This window comes from Sceloporus occidentalis, unplaced genomic scaffold, assembly GCF_023333645.1.
Source record: "Sceloporus occidentalis isolate IW3139 unplaced genomic scaffold, rSceOcc1.0.p SCAF_4, whole genome shotgun sequence".
Lineage (NCBI taxonomy): Eukaryota > Metazoa > Chordata > Lepidosauria > Squamata > Phrynosomatidae > Sceloporus > Sceloporus occidentalis.
In genome coordinates, this window is record NW_028316984.1 from 124844383 (window position 1) to 124864955 (window position 20573).

The window sequence follows — 20573 nt, forward strand, 5'->3', positions numbered from 1 at the left end:
ACAACCAAACCCTTTGGTCAAGGGACTTTGGTTTTTCTTCATTTTGACTTGTTTTGTCTGTATTCCTCCCCACTAAATAAAGGAGACATGAAATGGAGTTAATGGGTACAAGTTGTTCAACAAAAAAGTCTTGTGAGACTCTGTAGGCAAGAGGTGCACCATCTTAAGAACTGCATTAAGCACACTTGGGCGGGATACAAACCGCCGCTTTGCGGCGGTCTGCCGCCGCCGCTGGTTAGTCCGCGGGGGAGCCGGAGCCTCCATACGGCGCGACTCCCGTGCGGAGCGAAAAAGAAGCTCCAAAATGGAGCTTCTTCTTGTGTCGCGTTTGCGATGTAGCGAGGCGCCAGGGGCGCACTCGCTACGTCACAACGCCCGCGACACGTACGGACGCTCAGCGTCCAATACGTCAAGATGGTGGCGCCCATGTGGAAGGGGCGCCGCCATCTTGTACGTATAGAATACGTACTAGGGTTAGGGGGGTGCGAAAGCACCGCCCCTTCCTAACCCTAGTACGTATTCTATACGTACTAAATGGCGGTATGTATCCCGCCTTAGGCTGCTGCCACACTGCTTTCACTCTCATCACTCCATCCTATGGAGTCCTGGGATTTGTAGTTTGTTGTGGTGCCAGGGCTGGGCTTTGAAATCTCAGGCATAAGAGAGGCAAAAGGCTTGGGCTGCATCTACACTGGAGAAATAATCTGGTTTGAGACCACTTTAACTGTCTTGCCTGAATGCTATGGAATTCTGGGAATGGTGGTCTGTTCCAGCACCACAGCAGAATGGCAGTTAACCCCTGGAAAGCTCTCTGACCAAGGTGACCAATGCCCTCACCCCAAAATGTAGGGCACCCAAGCAAAAAAAATGTAGGACATGGCCAAAAATAAAAGCTAAAAACACCCATGTAATTATAAATCCATGCTTCTTAGCCATGATCCAAATGGAGGACATTTTGAAATTTGACAGAAGAGGACATGTCCTGGAAAAGGAGGAGGATGCCTGGTCACCTTGTCTCTGGTCCAAAATACACTGCTGAAATAAAACATAGCTGGACTGAAATGCCCAGAGTTCCTCACCAAAAGCTGCAACCACACTGAGGAAATAATCCAGTTTGAGAGTGACTTAACTGTCCTGGGTTAGTGCTGGGGAATGCTGGGAACTGTAGTACATTGTGGCCCCAGAGCTATCTCTGACAGGGAGTCCCATAACCCTCCAAACGTAGTTGAACTGCAGTGCCCAGAATTCCTCCCCAGGTGCATCCACACTGAGGAAATGGTCCAGTTTGAGACTGCTCAGTGCTGGGGAATCCTGGGAATTGTAGTCTATTGTGGCCTCAGAGCCATCACTGTCTCCCAAACACTCGCATTCCCAGGATTCCCTAGCACTGAGTTAAAGCAGTCTCAAAGCGGGTTATTATTCCTGCAGTGTGTGTGAGAGATATAAAAGCTAGGGACTGGATTCATTTGGAGGATCTCTGTGTCCAAAACACACTGCTTGGACTGCCAGGGCTCAGTGCTATGGAATCCTGGGAATTGTAGTTTATTGTGGCACCAGAGCTCTCTGACAGAGAAGGCCAAATGCCTCACAGACCCCAGAATTCCAGAGCATTGAGCTTTGGCAGTTAAAGGGGTCTCAAAGTGCAGGGGGGGGGGAAGAGAGAAAAGCCAGGGAGTGTGAATGAGCTCTGAGAGGAGGAGGAGGAGGAGGGAGGGAGCCAGGACCACCAGAGGAGCCCCTGCTTTTCCTCATCATCGCAGCCTTCTCACTGCTGGCAAGAGGCTCTGCCCCCAGCCAGGCAACGCCTCCATTCAGTCTCCTTTTGTCAAAAGAGCTCTGGTGCCACAAAAAACTACAATTCCCAGAATCCCATAGCACTGAGCCATGGATGTTTAAGGGGGGGGTCAAACTATTTCTGCAGCCTTTTGCTATCCCAAAGCCCTTCCTATTTACAAGCAAGGCAAAATCTCTTCCTTCCAAGCCATTGAAAACCAACCCAAGTGGAGGGCTGATTGCTTCTTTCCCATTGGTCAGCTTCGGGAGAAATTTGCATATTACAAGGAAAGGTGTTTAGGGGCTCAAAAACGACCCTGTGATAAAGAATTACAACAATACTGAGTGGTAGACATTTAAAAGATGAGGCATTTAGACTCTCAGGGAAACAGGAACGATTGGTGGCCTTTTTTTTCTTTGCTCACTGTAACCTGAAAGTAATGCCTTTTGCAGGGTATATATACCAAGTGGGCTGGCAATAGTTCTGAGTGGCAGATGTCTTTAAGACCTGCTCTCTAGGCTAAGCCAGGCAGGGAGGCAGGGAGGGTGGCACACAGCCATGGGGAGGGCTGGAGCTGCCTCCAGGGCCTTGCTGGGGGGGGAGGTCCCGGGGGAGGGGCCAAACCGGAGTGGGACCATGTGGCCCCACCCCAAACTGGGAAAGTCCCGCCCCCAGGCGGGATATGGCAAGCCTAAGTGTGCAGGTGAAGCAGAAGAACATAAAAAAATTGTCTTGATGGGATATTTGAAACTCTTTGGCAGGGTTGCTCTCTGAAGGCATTTTATTTAAGAAGCGGTTTGGGGTAATATGGATGGGGGTTAGTTCTTCTTAGTTATCATAGCAACCCCCTGCCTGCATAGGGAAGCATGATTTTAAAATCCATTATATATTTTTTCATTTCTTATTGAGAAAAAGTGCATCTGAAATGTTGGAGGGTTTAGTCATAACTGCAACATGAACAGCTGTAATAGGCCAGTGCCACTGGCAAACGCTTGGCCCTGACATGTCAGGAACAAAATGCAGGTTATATCCGGCAGCTGTTTGACTTACGTCTACAATGTTCCTGTCGATGCTGGGCTTTTAACCACTTCTTTTTTTATATATATAAAACACAAACCACCATCTGCTCTGGTTTAAGTGCCTGTTAACAAGGTGAAGAGGTGGTGTTACTTGAGAGTTCCCTGTAGCACTCACAGAGTGTGTTTAAAGGTTGCTTCTTCATGTCTGTATAATGCTTACATATTTCCTTGATATCTGGATTTCCACTTAACATCTAGCATCAAGTTAAGATGTGCAATATTAACGTGAAAGAAAAACACTAAAATCTGACTACTTACCACTTCTTTGCCAAATGCTGCAAGGGGGAATTTCATGGTTTACACTAAGCGTGTATTTAAATAGGATTTCAGTGAACTTACTGAATACAATTTTAGAACAAGTCCCCCTTTTTTTGAGCTGCTGTCACACAAAGCTCTGCAAAACCCTCTAGTTTTCAGAGGCCCCTCCTTTGAGTTTAGTGGAATAACACTGACCCCTGCTGTTAGCTTTTTAAAAACTGAGTACATACAGATGCTGGAAGTGAGGCTGATGGTGGAAATTTTTACAACAAAAATCCAATTAATCTGCATATTCAGTTAAATATCAGTGGAGTGTTCAGCATCAAGCACACTGTTACATACATACCTTCAAGCTAATGTTTTGCAAATTCTAAGAAAATTATGTCATCGTTTTCAGTAGTTTCACATTTCCATAGATTTAACTTTTGTAGGATTTTACCTGATTTCACACATTTACTGTATTAGTTTTCAATGAAAAGTTCACTGAAGCATATTGAACAGCTCTTCTCCTTTGCAGTGCTGGAGCCCCGTCCCTAGTCTTTCTTTTTATTGTCTTTGGTAAAATTTCTGTTCAAAGTAGTAATGCCAGGACCACAACTACCGTGTTAACTGAGATGAACCAGTATATGAATATTGTCCTGAGGAGAAAAACTAGAACAATTCTTCTATGCAACAGTTGCAAATGGTCACTAATGGTTGTAGCCCACAATACAATACCAGTCACTCAGACTGAACTGGATTGTTGTGAGAACAAAAATGGGGAAGAAGAGAGTCATGTACACCACCGTAAATGTATTGCCCAAAAGGTAGGACTGTTAACTAATGTTAACTCTGGCCTGAAACAGACAGGTCAAGAGGTCTGCCGTTGGGCTGTGTTGGGGACATGGCGTTTAGACGATGCACACCCCAAACACAGCCTGAAACTACCCCAACCTGGAAGAGCCTTGACATGGAAGAGCTGGCCTGAAAAGGAACAGAAAAAAACCCGCTCCTTTTCAGAGGCTGGTTGGGAACAGTGGTGATGGGCCAGATTTGGGCTGCGTGTGTGCATTTGCTGCAATGGCTGTGATCCACCCTTTTTGAGTGGTCTGTTTTGCCCATTTGTTAACTAATCTTCTCTAAACACATGTAGGCTGGTTGGATTACCAACCTTCTTTTGGGCCAGTGATATGGCCTACATGAATAACTGTTACATGGGAGCATATGGCTAATAGATTTCTGCTGTTGCTTTTCTGTATAAACATGCCTCAGCTATCAAAGCCTTTGACAAAGCTCCTTTTTACAAAGCCTTTTTATGGCTACCCAGCTCCCCCTTTCCTACCTGTCATCTGCCCAGCTAAACCTTTTAAAGCAGCATTGGGAGGATGGTGACAGAGGATGGAGAAACATACTTTCAGTTTTGATTTGCAGTATTGTGCCTGCAGTAAACAGTGCAATCAAACTTCAGCAGGGAAAGAGTGAGATTCTGTTTAAGCAGATCTTGCCATAGCCATGTGTGCTACAACAGGCAAGGTAAGCAGCAGCTACCTCTAGAATCCCTTATCAAACATGCATGAACAGAAAAACAGAGAGAAATAGGGAGAACAGATAAGCCTGCCTGCCTCACCAGCTACCCCCAATATATACAGTACATGTATAATAAATATTTTGGACCTTTTAGTCCCCCCCCCCTTTTTTTTTTGACCCCTTGAAAACTTATTCCAAAATGAATCCAGGGATGACATTGTTTTCTTTTCACCAGTCTTCACTTTTCTTTTGATTTCAATTTTGTAGCAAAATCTATAGATCGCTACTTTATATATATGATGGAAATCAAAATGGAAATAAAAAGGAAAGTGAAGACAGGCTAAAGAAAATAACAGGTGAAAGAAAACAAAATCATCCCTGGATTCATTTAGGAATAAGTTTTCAAGGGGTAAAAAAAAAATGGACCTAAAAGGTTCAAAATATTTTTAACTTATGCAAGGCTTAACTGATTTGGTAGTTACATTTCATTTGTGCACATTCTTAGTTTTGAATATACAATTGGTCCTCCACATTTGTGGCTTTGACCTTTGTGGCTTTGATTATTTGTGGTTTTGATTAATATGTTCTCTCTAGGAATCTCTTAAATCCTCCAGCACAATTCTGCTGGAAGTTGACCATAGAGTTGTGCTGGAGAACCTAGTAAGTCCTTGAGAAAATATTTCTCTAGGCATTTGTAGGTCCTCCACCATGATCAACTTCTGGCATTTGTTGATCACAGAGTGGCACTGGAAGACCTGGAGATTCCTAGAGAGGTGTTCTCTTAGGTAAAAAGAATAGTGGTTTTTTTATTTGCGGTTTTTTCACATTCATGAAGGTCCTTCACTCCTAATCCCAGTGAATGTGGAGCGACTAATGCAGTTTGTTGACCTGATCTTTTTGTGGCTCAGGAACCAATTCCTAGTCTTTCTCAGTTAGTTCTGCCTCAGTCACATACTATAACTAAAGCTTCTATTAAAGAAGTCATGCACAGAAATACATTTACTTTGTTAACTGATGTATACCAGACCATGGATTTGGCAGCTTAGATTGAACAGCTATAAAACATTTTACAGCTGTAGCCAGAGAATAGAAGTCATTGCATCCTAAGAGCGGGGTATAAATACTATAAATAAAATAAATAAAAATAAATACTTGTACCCTCCCTATGCAACTATATTTTTTCTCTCAGTTGTCTTCTGATCAAGAAAGTAGTAAAGCCACTCATGCATCACATATTTCACTAGTAAATTTGTCTATTTCTTGTAAGGCAGGCTTCCCAATTAATTCATATTCAAAGATGCTGGCTGAATAAACCCCAAGGGACTTGCCTACTGCCAAGTTCTTACTAATTTCACCTCTTGTTTATACAAGAAGGGGTTTTCATCGGCTAATTTACTGCCTAAAATCTCCTAGGAGTCTCACAAGTAGCTGCAAAACAAACTGCAGCTTCTCACTTTCCCCTATCTCAGGATTCAGATGCACAGAAATAAAAATTATTACTGGCTCTGTGGCCCGAGATACACTATAAGGGCAGTAGTTGTTAGGCATTTATACAACATTTTACGTAGCAATCTCCAAACTCTCAAATCCCATCAACCCCAGCCAGCATGACCAATGGTCAGGAATTACAGGAACTGCAATCCAACAGTATTTCGAAGGCCACAGGTTTCTGGGCCTTGCATTTTAAAAGTTTAAAGCACTTTATAAAGTTTCCATAACTCCTCAAATGGAATTAATAGTATTTTCTTTTAAAGTGGGAAGCTAAACCACTATTGCCTTTCTCAACTAAAGTAAACCTATTGAATCAATGGCAGATTATGAGTCTACATTTACATAAATCAATGGGTTTACCTTAGTTAAGGATTACCATTGGGATTCAGACTAGCTAGCCCAGTTTATTTTTCACCCATAGCACACTTTAGCATAAGTAAGCAGGAAATAGCCCTGTTTCTCCAATAATTCCTTTTGTATTCAAAACAGGAAGCAAAGGAAAAGCCATGAAGCTAAACTTTTAATAAATGCAAGTTAACAGAACTATCCAGAGGAGAAACTGACATGGCCGGGATAGTGTAATTTAACCGCTATGACAAATATCAAAATTAAGAACTGTTTCATGCCATCCAGGTGCTGACGGCAAAACTGTAACTAACATAGTCAAAGTATTGTTATTAGGAAGTAATAGAACTGACATTGTGAGATAATACGTCCTTGTCACCAGTGACTCCTAACTCATGAGGTTATAGCATATTACACATTTAGTACATGTGAGACACCAATTCTTTATTTAAAAGGCACTTTTCATGTTCTGCCTGTACAACATGGAATGTACATTTGTAGTGGGAAAGCTGTTCCAACATCTTACAGTGCAATAGTAATTTAAAACCTTAAGGCAAACAGGAAGTTTCATTTAAAATAGTATATCCCTAAAATTCTTGAGGTAGCAGTCTTGACAAACATGCTTGCTAAGTGAGTATATTTAACTATGCTTCAGTTCATAAAGACACCATATAGTCTTTAAATGTATTCCCCAAAAGACTATAGGGCCAAGTTAAAATACCGCATAAGCATAAAGACTGTTACTGAGTCTTTGTACTGAATTTAGTCGGCTAACAGAATAAGACCCAACCATTTAGTGAACCCATATGACAATTTATGATTCCCAACAAAACCATTTTTACATAATCAAGATTCTGGGTTAAGAAGGTATTAATTTTCATTTATATCTACTTGCAGCTTCTTCTACAGAAACCAGGTCTGAATACAGTCCATTGCAGACAACTGTTAGTGGTGAAAATAAATCTAAGAATCTGAAATGGCAGCTGGAAAAAAAAATCAGAATTTACAAAATCACCTCTCTCTTTCTTGCTACAAGTTCTCATGCTTATTGGTAGCATCATTTGATTTGTTTTATGTTACCTTAAATTCCTAAAGAAACTCCAAAACAATGACTAAAAGACCACAGAGCCTTGCTGTCTTACAAGCAAAATGCTTTGTTATAAAACAAAAAAGAAAAAGAACTGAGGAAATGAAGCAAATTAACTATTAGTTTAATAAATAAATGAAGTCAGATTTAGTATCAATGCATTTCTTAGAATGAAAAGGTTCAGATCCTATGAATGTCTAGTAGCACTAAGTTCCAAAGATAACACAGGCTTACGAAACTGAGGGTCAGAAAAACTTTTTATAAAATGTATGTTGGCTTTATAGGAATTTGGTGTTCTAAATCCAAAAATGACCTTAGATTTGCTCCATCACATAGTTTTTTCACAACTTGCTTTGATGTTTCTATGTTGAAATATGTGATGAAGGCCTCAAATAGAAGGTCCAAAAGAAGTGGTTTCAGGCTGCGTTGAGGCTATGGCATTTAGATGACATGTCCCCCAAAAGCTGCCAGAAACTGTGCTGCAGCTGAACTGGGGGAGGAAAATCTGGACTAAAAAGAAGCTGAAAGAAACCTCCTTTCATAAAAGTGCCCACCTTCAACCTTTCATATAAATGTCCTGATGCTAGACTGGTCTCAAATGAATGCTCCATCCTAACCCTAACCTGGTTATAAATGCACCAGTGCAGGTGTGCATTTAAAAACAATGGAGCCAGCGGTCAAAGTGGCAATAGAAAAAAAGGGAAACTATGACACTTCCAATGGCTATAGGTATAACATAAACAAACCAGACAGCCCAAGACAGGGCATGGAGTGAAAGGAGCATGGGGGAGAGGGAGGATGCCCAGTGGAGGGTTGCAGGTGCGACCGTGTGCACGATTAAAGGGAGCAGCCATCCAATGGGATGGCATCTAGGCAGGAGGCAGTTGCTGGTGGTGCATTCCTGGGACCGTGTGCATGGACAGAGGGGGCAAAAGTAAAGAACCAAACCATACCAGCAGCACAGTTTGAGGCTATGCTGTGTGGTCATGGTATGCACATGTGGGTCACCTTGGGAGTGGACAGTGGGGTCTGTCCACTCTTGGAAGCAGCAGCTTCAGGCCACAATTTCCTGCTTGTCTGCTTGAGTCCTGAATGAAATGACCCTGCGAAGAATGATCCTATAAAGTGTAAGAAAATGTTACTCTTCTAATGGACTTTCAAAACACGTTTAATTCACTGATATGAAAAAATCTGTTCAAAAGCACTAAAAATTGTACTGAAACATTAGCATCCACCTAATCAAAGCTAAGTAACTCTAAATTGATAAAAATACCAAATTTGTGAAAGAACTGTGTGTGATATGACATGTGTTTTTTTAATTTAGCACCTACAATATATTAAAATTGGAAAAAAGTGTTTTTAACTCAGGCCTGTGTAACTCTAGGACAGGTGTGGAAACATGCATGGCCTAGCGGCGATATCTAGTTTCCCTGGGCATTTTTTGCATCCAGGAGGTCTCTGCTACTGCACAAGTCAAAGTGATTCTCACAGTAAATACGGTACATCATCTTGATGTGCCATGCTCCAATTAGACTTACACAGTTTTGTGGCATCAACAGCAGAGATACTGACAATGCCATGAATGCACATTTTTGCACAGCCCCTAATGAAGTGTCACACTCAGATCCACCCCTGCTGTAGGTGTGAGGGTAAAATAAAGAAGCAAGGGAAAAAAAGGGAAAAGAATGAAAACATTTGAAATATGTTGTAAGATTTCAAGATACATTGAAGCCACTTCAAAGAATTCAGATGTTATGGCTGCTAGCTTAAATAATAATTGTTCTTTTAAAAGTTCTCTGTTAAAGCAAATTGATTTGACTGAATTTATGTCAACTGAAGGATCTGATTATGAATTGTATGTCTTACACTGTGAAATAAAGTAATTAAAAAAAGATACATTGAAGCCACTTCAAAGAAACAGGATCAAAATATTCTTCAAATAAAGCAGCACAGTGTATTGAGTTTTTAAAAAGTTCAGGTGCGGCTGCCAGTTATACACTTACCAAGTAGTACTTCCCAATGAACCAAATGAGAGTTACTTCTTAACAGAGATGTAAATGACATTTTCAATTTTTTCTCATTTGGGTTGCAAGTAAGGCACACTCAATAGTCCCGTACAGAATATAAAAGGTATTTTAATTGAAAGCCGCCTCAATTGTCTTCTTACAGAGAGGCGGGGTATAAATAAAGCTTTCATTTATTTATTACTATTTATCACAACACAGTAATACTACGTATTCATATGCAGCATTGTATGGACTTTGGGCTCTTGACAGGTATCTCCATTCTGTTGGCTTTGTTGGGCTTTGTCAATTATGAGTAAGGCTTTTTTTTTCTTTCCTAGCTGACGGTCAAAATGCTATCCCTCAATTATCATTCAACTTCTTTTTTGTTGAAGTCATATAGCTAATGCAGAGGTCAAAACAGTAACCTATACATTATTCTGTCAGCATCAATGATCAGAGCTTTCTTTAAGCAAGACTAGATCTTGGGTAGGATGCACAGGCACCCATGAGGAAACTGTGCATCAGTGAAGCACCCAAATTGATAACTGTGCATAGTTCAGAATTATAGGCAGAACAAGAGGTTCTTATACTAGATCTTTAAGACATGTATGGCTCAAATGTGACATTCCTGATCCTAACTAGATTTTGGCTCTGGGCAGCATGCATGGAGAACTGAAAGATAATCTCGGAGAGAAGACTCTAAATAACAAGTACAAGTAGCTGTCAAGACTCAGCTAAGGAAAAATCAAGTGTTCATGGGAAGTTAGAATTAAATTTGTCCCTGGTCTCTAATTAAAATTATAATGCCATATACAAAATGAGATAGGCTCGACATCAGTACATTTATCTCACATTACTAAAAATCATTGGTACAAATACAAAAATGCAACTGGACCAGGCATATGATTGAACAGCACAAGCAAAAGTGGAAAGGCAACTGGGTGAAGATAAAGATATCTGGATACTTTATTACTGTTGCTGTTGTTAGAGATTACTGGGATAAAGTGTGAGTTAACCAGACCAATACGTCAGAACTCTATTTGCTGTTAGAGGTGTCAAAGATGTCTAGCCCCTCCCATTGTAAAGCCCTGACTCATTTTGGATTTTCAAAAAGATGAATGGCAAATGGAAACACTGAACTTCTTGTCCTGGCCTGTAAGGAGCACTGTTACAGTTGTGCTGAGTTCTCAAGGCTTATTAGGCAGACTATTCTCATTCAAATCTTAATCAGATTCTGAGATACCATGATTAAAGGCACTAAACATCACTAAACAGGAACATGTTGCTACAAGGAAATAAAAGTAGAATCTGACCCATCTCCCACTGTAACAGAAATAGAACTCCTTTAATGCATAATTTTGAACTTCCCATACCAAAGCAGTTACTTAACTTACTTATTATGATCAACAGGGGGCACACAGTCATTCTTTTATATGCTCAAAGATAAAGAGGAAACACTTTCCTTTCCTTGCAAAACACAATGACTTCTCCAAATAGCAGTTTTATTTCCACTTCAATGATCTGTCATTCTCACAGAACCTTTAATCTTTTGCAGACATTCTCACAAATAAACAAAAATAGCTTGAGACTGAAGGCGAGGTGGACTACACTGTCCCATCTGTGCTACGAGGCTGAAAACCCTCTCTTCGGGGACTTGTTAAGTCTAAGCGTGTTAACACTTCACAGCGTACCAAAAGGGTATCGTCTTTTATATATGTCCTTTGTTTTAGAGTTTGCAACTGCATAAAAGTCACATATCCAAAGCCTTTTGGGTTGCGATGAGTTGTTGGACGTTGGAAAGCTAGCAGCTCAGGCTTGGTATCCATTACTTCTTCATGGTTGTGCCTTGAAGATCCTTCTGACTGATCCAGAATAGAAAGGCGTATGGTACCTTGGAACGGCCAGGATAGATGACTGTCATATTCTCCTTGCATAATATGAACAAAAAGGGAAATATAGTTGGCACACCTTGGAGTATTTGGCAGCTGGATGTGCAAACGCATACAAAGTTTGTAGCCAGGTTTCCCTGTATAGAAACCTGGGCTGTGTATCACAACAGGTCTTTCTTCTTCTTGGGCTTTCAGATAGACACTGAAATGCTCAATCTTCCATATGAAAATACCATTACACTGCTGTGCTTCCATTTCAGTGATTTTCTCCTCTAGATTTCTGATAGTACGTTTGAGATCCCCCATTTGAGAGTTTTGTGTCTCCATCTTTGCAATGAGTTCTCGGATTTGGTGATCCTGTCTCACCAAGCGACCTTCCAGCTGCTGAATGGTCTCCTTGAAGGTCTGGACTTCAGGGCTACATTCACATGATGTTGGCATTGCTTGAGAGAAGAGGGATGGGTCAAAGGATAAACCTCCGTGGAAATTTACAGAAGCTGGATTATTAACACTGACATTCCGGAGACTCTGGGCCATCATCCTCATGTGAACCTGAGTGAACTCTTGCCAATGGCGTGCCAACTCATTTCTCTGCATCTGGAATTAAATAAAAACACATATAGCTTACAGGCATTTCCGTTGACTTAAATCAAGTACTGAGTCTTAATAGAAAAGGGGAAAATATTGTATTAAAAAGAGAACTGGCTTTATCTTCCAGTGATTCTCTGAAACAAGAATTGAAAAACTGAAGAGGAAGTGTTATTACTGTATAGGTGAGACAGCAATTCAATGCCTTTATGGGAAGCAGTTAAACCCCTAAAGGAATTCCCTGGCTGTATCATGTCTCCCCTTACTTATCTTTTTTTCTTAGCTATAGAGCCCCTTTCCTTATACAGGAGCTTCTCTAGTCCTTTGGATCACTTTGGTTATTATTTTGTTCAGTTTTTTTTTAAAAAAAATACACTGTAGTAATACAAGCCTCATCATCCTACCAATTTTATAGTCCTCAGTGTTGAGAATGTAGATTACTAGGGTCAATGACAATATTTTTCTGGGCTGAGTGAAACATAGAAGGCACAGGGTTTGTACAGACAGTGAAGCTCACTTCCCAAGTTGGCCAGCAGAAAGCCATGGAAGCCATGCCTTATGAGGAAAGACTTAGGGAGCTGGGTATGTTTAGTCTAGAGAAGAGACAGTTAAGGGGTGATATGATAGCTCTGTTTAAGTATTTGAAGGGATATCACATTGAAGATGGAGCAAGCTTGTTTTCTGATGCCCCAGAGACTAGAACACGAAACAATGGATGGAAGCTACAGGAAAAGAGATTGCACCTCAACATTACGAGGAACTTCTTGACAGTAAGAGATGTTCGACAGTGTAACACACTCCCCTCAAAGTGTGGTGGAATCTCCGTCCTTGGAGGTCTTTAAACAGAGGCTAGACGGCAATTTGCTGGGGATGCTTTGATTGAGATTTCCTGCAAGGCAGGGGGTTGTACTGGATGGCCTAACTGTATGATTCTATGAAAGAAGCTAGCCAGAGTGATTTTCAGTCATTGCCACAAGTTTCACATGAGCAGTTAGCCAAAAATGTCAGCATCTTGTGTCATTCAAGGACATCTCCTAAAATGTTCCACAGAATTCTCTGAAGATTTTTATGACTAGGAACAGGATTACAATGATCACAATCTAACCTTTTGTTTAAACCTAAAACACTCCTACTATTGCAATTGGCCCTCTGTATCCCACAGATTCTGCATCTATGGTTTCGACCAAGTTCAAGAATATTTACACATAGACATACACACATTTTCAAAGAGCAAACCTTGATTTTGTCATTTTACATAATGGATGTCATTTTACTATGCCACTGTATCTAATGGGACTCGAGCAACCACAGATTTTAGCATCCATGCAGGGTGCTGGAACCAAACCCCAGTGGATACCAAGGGCCCACTGTACTATTTATTACTGAGGTTTTTGGGAATACTAGGGAGGGAGTTTGCCAGTTATTCAAAAATTAGGAGATGTCTACAGGATACTTCTAAAAATCTTAGATATAATTCAGCACCTGATCAAACATGCGGTGGTGACAGCTAACGAATCTTTTACTGCTTGTAATAATATTCTAAATTCCATCAAGATTAATACTGTGTTCTATGCTGTTATCTTTTTAAAATTATGTTTTAAATGTGTTTTAAACTGTTCTCACTTTGGGCATTTAATAGAATTGTTTATTTAATTATTTTTAAATTTTGTATAAGATTTTAGCAGTACTTTGTTTTAATTCGTTCTTGGGTCCTATGTTGGGAGACAGGCAGGATATTAAATAACTAAAATAAATGTGTTTTTCTACGTTCATTCATTCTATCAATCCATTTATATCCCATCCCTCTCCTGTCAATGTACTCAAGATGGCTAATGTCAGTGCTTCAGAAAAATTGCTCAAAATAAACAATAGTAATCTACTGTGGGAGTTTTAGCTGAAACCAGAGGGGTGGGGATTCCCATCTCTGTATCAAGGGTAAGCACTCAATTTTTAGTTTTGTGTTAATCACTGGAAATCCCATGGAGACAACGTTTGGATATTGAGATGTTTTGGACTTCAACTGCCAATGGTAAGGGATTCTGGAAGTTGAAATGCAAAACATGTAAAGGAACAGAGGTTTAGAACTATTGATTTACAGCAATATTACTTTAAATTATTTCTCTAGAATTTTATAGCAGCAAGAAAGTTTGGCCTTATTCTGCCTATCTGACTTCAAGATCGGCAGCTTATGTCACATTTCACAGCATGAATACTGCATAAAAACTAGAAGACCCCCCTGGATTGTATAATTTAGTTTTGTTTATAATTGATTACTCTAAAAGAGGAAGATAAATTCAGGTGCAAAATACACTGCAGAAATAACCCAGTTTGAGACTGCTTTAACTGCCATGGCTCAGTGCTAGGGAATCCTGGGAATTGTGGTTTACTGATGCACTAGAGCCAGAGAAGGCTAAATGTCTCACAAAACTACAGTTTTCAGAATTCCCTAGCATTGAGCCAGGGCAGTTAAAGTGGTTTCAAACTGGATTATTTCTGCAGTGTGTTTTGGACCTCCATACAGAAAACTGATACCTTTACTAGTCCCAGCTTCTGCCAGCCTAGCAGTTCGAAAACATGCAAATGCAAGTAGGTACCACTTTGGTGGGATTCTGTGCAATCATGCTGGCCAGAACGCTGGCTCTTCGGCTTAGTAACTGAGATGAGCACCAACCCTTATGGTCAGACACAACTTGATAACCTTGTCAATGGTGAATACCTTTACCTTTACAGAAAACTACTTATTGGTCTATGAGATGTTCAAAGAAAAACTAGCTGTGACATTTAGCAACAAGAAAGCTCAGTAAAAGGAAACCAGATGACCATGCAAACATTTCAGTAACAAACCAGAATTAAGTAATACAATAAATGAAGGGAAATCAAAACAGGTCAATGGTCTTCTTTCTAAAGTGCCACTGAAATTTTCAGCAATGGTTTGTCCCAGTAAATGACGACGTTTGGATCACATCTTGGTTTATGTTAGCCCCTTAGCTCCTTTCACACAAGTTGTCAAAAACCACAAGAATATCTTCCATTTCTATATTTTCCCATTTTATCTTAACTAGGAAACCATGGGTTGTAGCCAATGGTAGTTTTACAATAATGGAAAGCACTTCCACTTATACAAGCTAGGGTATCTGATTTTCATTGATATGCAGAAGGGTAAAATTGGTAGCTGAGACTGAAGATGTTTGCACTGCCCTGCACTTCCAGTCCTATGCGGGTTGAGAAAGCTGGAATAGATAAATTTTGCTCTGAACCAACTCTTCTCATGTTTTTATCAGTAAATTGTTCTGAGCACTGTGGCAATAAAGTGAGTATTCTTTTCTAGCAAATAAAAAAGCTTGTTGGAGTAAAAATTCTTGGGTCCTATATCTGTTTACATGAGATAGAGATCAATTATGCATGTACAGGGCTGTGCTATAACTTACTTTTTCTGGACATCCAAAATCACTATAGGTACATGGTACTGGAGCAGTAGGACAATCATTATCATAGTGATTAGGCAACTAGAAAAACAAAACAAAAAATTACTGATTAAATAGCATAGTTTCTAGTTCTGAGAACAAACAATATGAAACCTAAGGATTAGTCACCAGTGGCCTGTATTTATGAGAACATGCATACCATGCCCATATCATAACAAAAATTATCTAAATATAAATTAGCAAACTTATTTTGAAGTGCAATGTTTTATGCTGAGAAAACCACTTGCTAGTTCACACTAAATATTGTTATGTTATACTATAGTCAGATTTTTATGACACCTTTCAGCTGAATCTTCCAAAACAAAATGAAAAGTTTTAAAGACTCCAGGTCTGTATCTACTTACCTAGAATTTAGACATACTGAAATAAATGGGGACTTATTTCTGGATATGTACATAAAGGATTATACTCTACAATGACCACAAAAAGTTCAACTGAAAATAGCAATACTGGGTGTCACACATTCGGGATAGTATCACATGACTTATATTTTGTAAGCCAATAATCTCTTCTACAGGACAAATGATAGATGGGTTCTTAATATTTGTGCTATATACTGTTTTCTATTTTATTTATTTTAGAACAGTATTTTAAAATAGTATTTAAAAAAGGAATATTTCTCCTCCACTGAGAGGCAACATAGAAGAGAAGGCCCTCTTCCATGCTTCTAAAAGATATATTGCTCCTATTGTTGGGATACAGAGGAGAGACGTCCAGCAGATCTCATGGTCTGATTCTCCAAATCTCAAAAGGTAATGCCACCATTTGAGGCAAGGCGGCTAGTAATAATGTAAATATTGCTATTTAAAGAACTGCAATTCATTTAATGTGGGAAACGGCAGTCTTTCAGATGACCAGGTCTCTAGATTTGTAGTTTATGTGTAATGCACATACACAGAGGCACACTCCAATTAGTATTTTGCTCAACTATGACAAGTGTCCACCAAATTCCTATGTAAGAAAAGGTTCACATAACTAGAACCACAACACATACTCACTCCTTAGCTGCTTAGCTCTACCAAGGGTCCTCACCCTTCCTCCCAATTCCACTGTACCTCTTTAAAAAAATCAGTGTATGAATGACCAAATCTACATGACTATCAGATTAGGGGGGAAGAGCCAAGAAAGTATTTTACCTGTTCTCTGATTAGCACTGTGTTACAGTACTCACAGGAGACATTTGCCAAAAGGCATACCCCATCATGAACCTTCATTTCAGTGAAAACAAAAAGTAAGTTAGAATGAATTTAAAGCAGAAGGCAATAAGTATTATTAGAAGTACTGTCAGCTAGAATGTAATTTCTTTCCCATATCAGTTTCTGTGTCAGAAAAACAGTAATACTAATCAATCAGCAGTAGTTATCAAAAACATCGTTTCTCAAAGGTTCACAGAAATTTTAGTTAATAAAGCATTTGTTAAACTAAACACCCTATCTTTGCAATGTCTGGCTTAGTAATACTGAGGAGGAAACACTCTTAGTTGATGTTCAAAAATCCTTTCTTTCTAAGAAACGTTATCTTTAAACAAAATTTTCTGAAAGAGTTATCTAAGCTACTATCCAAGAAGATCACTTCAATATAGTTCTAAAATATGTCAAATACATTTAACCTGTATTCTTAGTACATGCTTCAAAATGGGTCGGAGGTCTCTTTTGCCATCTAAGAAAATTTTTCTTGTGAGTGGTCAAATCTACAGCAAACGTGATGCTGGCTAACACTAAAGATTTCATAGTTAAGGAGAATGTGCCCTCGAGCTAAGCTAGGATGGTTGTGGCATTGTGGAAAAAGTTCAAAAGACTCTATCTGGAATGAATGAATGAATGAATGAATGAATAAAGTATCTTTCTCTTACAAAAGAAAGTGAATGAAAATTATCATCAATTTGATGAAACCTGACCAGTAGATCCCCAGTTGGAACTTTAACAATAGATGGATAGCAAAAGTGAAAATTCAAAATGTGACACCAGGTTTCTGAAAGCCAAGTGAGCCATAATTCAAGGGGAAAAGGAATTATTTCAGAAAAGAAAACAGGAGACCTACCTTGTTCTAGACTTCTTTATTTAAGAAAAGGAAAAATACAAATTTAGAATCTTCTGGGGCACACAAAAAAGCAAAATCTCTTTGTCATATCCTTCTGTATATCCTCCCATAATATATTCCGCTCTTACAATTGTAAATATTGAGACTATCGTGTCAGACAATACATCACGATAGCAACTTCTCCTGCCTTGACAAAAAATGAACAATGCTTCATTCAAAAGATAAATATCATCAAGTTGATAGTTGTTGTTGTTTTTAAAAAAGAACTGTATGTTTTGACCATACCTCTTTTTCTTCATAAGGCATAAACAATGCACAGTTTGGGCAGGAGACTTGCCGCCGTGGACATTCTAGCTTTATGTGATCATGTAGTTGATTCTTCTGGAAAATGCCTTGGCACTGTGGACACTTTTCGGAAGCAAAACCACAGTGTAGCTCATGATCCTAAAAAAGAACAACAAAAACCAGATTCAGAAACACACTGGACATGAGGTCAAAATTATTACCTCTATAAACAATATGAACAACACTAAAATGAACAGTGAAGTCAGTGCTGGCCAAGCTGAGGTCAGCAACTTTTGTTGTTCTTGTTGTATACCTTCAAGTTGTTTCCAACATATGGCAACTCTAAGATGAACCTACTATGGGGTTCTTGGCAACCTACTTGACAAGATTTGTTCAGAGGGGATTTGCCTTTGACCTGCGAAAGGTCACCCAGTGGGGTTTTATGGCTGAGCATGGATTTGAATCCTGGTCTCCAGAGTCATAGTCCCATGATGAAATCATTACACTATCCTGGCTCTTTTCACCTGTCAATTTCTCCTGTACCTTAAGAAATCGAAGGAGTATAAAATGATGGCTCAAGTGAGTAATTTACTGTGTGGCATTAAGACAGGCTTGTGAATAACCATGGGTCCAGTCACCTATAGTAAGAACAATTGTTTTAATGTTAACAAACTTGTAAAGCTGTTACAAAGTGAAGGGAAAGATCTCCTTTACTTTTTAATTGATAATACGCCATTAAAAACTTACACAGAATATGTGGGCTAACAGGTCAACAGTATTTCTATACATTGTTACAATGCTGTATCATGCTCTGAAGTGCTTACTGTAGCAGAAATATATGTCAGCAGAGTTACACTGCCTCACATTTCTACAACTGATGGGAGTACCACGGTATGAGCGCATGTATTGCATAAGAGTCAATTAACTCCCCACACAACAAATCAAAACTGAGAGAAAGATCTGTGTACTTACGGAAGGTGTGGCTACACTAGGGATGGCACTTATGCTGGCAATATGCAAAATATTGTACAGCTACATTTATATTACTGTAGTGGCCCATGAAGATTCTTGCCTTAAGCATTTTATTCAGTGGTCTTCCACAGAGCCAAGCCCACCATGAGACAGATCTAGGTGCTGGCTCAGGCAGCAGATTCTGGGTATCATGAGTGGACATCAGGTTGCAATTTTTTAGTATTCACCTAGAAGAGGATCTATGTGCAGTTTTCATTATTATTATTATTATTATTATTATTATTACACTGTGTCCTTTTTTATGCGGGGGATCTGTTCCGGACCCCCCTGCATAAAAACCCCGTGTATGCTCAAGCCCCATTAAAAATAATGGGGCTTGTGCATGGTGCGGTGGTGCGGCGACGGGAACGTGCCCCATTATTCTTAATGGGAAGCGCCACCCCTTGCGCCCTTGTGGGCGCCCTAGCAACTTTCAGCATATGCTGAAAGCTGCGCATGGTGTATCCGCATATGACGTAGGCCCACTGTATTATTTAGTCCAAGTGATTTAGGAAAACTGTAACTTTGGAATGACCCACAGATCTGTAGCTTTTCTCTTAAGAGAAACAGATTTCTCCAAAGCCGGAGCAAATCCAGAGCAAACTCAGAATGAAACAAATTATCTGCTACAATGTAAGCACGGGATTGTACAACAGCTAAACCATATTCTATACAATGTAAATGGTGAAAGAGCATTCAGAGGTTCTGTAACAAATTTTCTTTGTTGCTTTATTCTGCTGTTCCTATAGATTCAATTCAGCGGTCTACAGGAGTCAATGTAAAGGCCACTGATAATCCTTCACCATCTTTATCCAGTCTTCCTTAAAGCCTCTTCAGTGGTTTTCCAAAGCAATGATTATAACTGCTATCCAAAAGTAGGGGGTATGCATCAGGTATCCCTTTCAGCAGTTCTAAAAGCATTGGTCCTGCTGCTCAGACTAACATAAAACTGGACTGAAACATTTTAAGTTCTCACCTCTAAATGCCTTAATTCCATCTTCTGGTTACAGCCCTTATTAGGACATTTCACTGTCAGTGAAAGGATTTCCCGTTTTGCAAAGTTGTCAGGAAAAAGTTGATTTTCTAGTAACATTTCATTGTCTATTGGACATTTATGACCAGCATCTCTGTTGAAAAAGCATATATTTTAAAATACCAATCCTATTTGCATATGCAATTGTTAACATGTGTGGACTGTAGTAAGGGTTTTTAATGCTTAGTTTTGGATCTGACAATGTTCTGCCTGATCGTAAAGACATTTCTCCTTGGGCAAACTTTGCTCATACTATCTCTTCTGTTGTAGCAGAAGAGATGATATGCTTACCAAACAATTCCAGAGAGTTCCAGGGCCATAGGGGTTTGCAGGGGAGGGAGGGGAACTACAGTGAGGAGGAAGACAAAAATTGTGTGCAAGTTGTGTTCATATAATGTTTGTAAACTGCATTTGGAGTATCAGTCAGGAAAAATACACCGTTTTCTTAATGCCCCTCCCACACTGTTGTTAGTTGCCCTTGAGTGGGCTTTGACTCATAGTGACCCCGTGGATGAAACATCTCCAAGACTTCCTTGTCCTCCATTGCTCTGCTTAGGTCCTGTAATTTCAGGCCTGTGACCTCCATGGCGGTGTTTATCCACCTGGTGTCAGGTCTTCCTCTCTATCCACTTAATCTGCCTTTCCCTAGCATTATTGTCTTTTCTAGTGAGTCGTGCCTTTTCATGATGTGGCCAA

The 20573-nt window shown here is 39.7% G+C and overlaps 1 protein-coding gene across 8 annotated transcripts in view; it reads right to left on the reverse strand.

Moving 5' to 3' along the window:
• Nucleotides 1-6642: 6642 nt before the first annotated feature.
• LOC149314593 (TNF receptor-associated factor 6-like) overlaps nucleotides 6643-20573 on the reverse strand; it is a 33198-nt gene continuing 19267 nt past the window's right edge. For all 8 annotated transcript variants that reach the window (XM_089521449.1, XM_089521456.1, XM_089521448.1 and 5 more), the window contains 5 exons: nucleotides 19821-19971; nucleotides 17834-17992; nucleotides 16645-16716; nucleotides 15452-15529; nucleotides 6643-12032 (listed from right to left, as the gene is read on the reverse strand). In XM_089521449.1, coding sequence (XP_089377575.1) covers nucleotides 11151-12032; nucleotides 15452-15529; nucleotides 16645-16716; nucleotides 17834-17992; nucleotides 19821-19971 — 1342 coding nt within the window. In that variant the 3' untranslated portion in view covers nucleotides 6643-11150. The remainder of the gene's footprint in view (nucleotides 12033-15451; nucleotides 15530-16644; nucleotides 16717-17833; nucleotides 17993-19820; nucleotides 19972-20573) is intronic.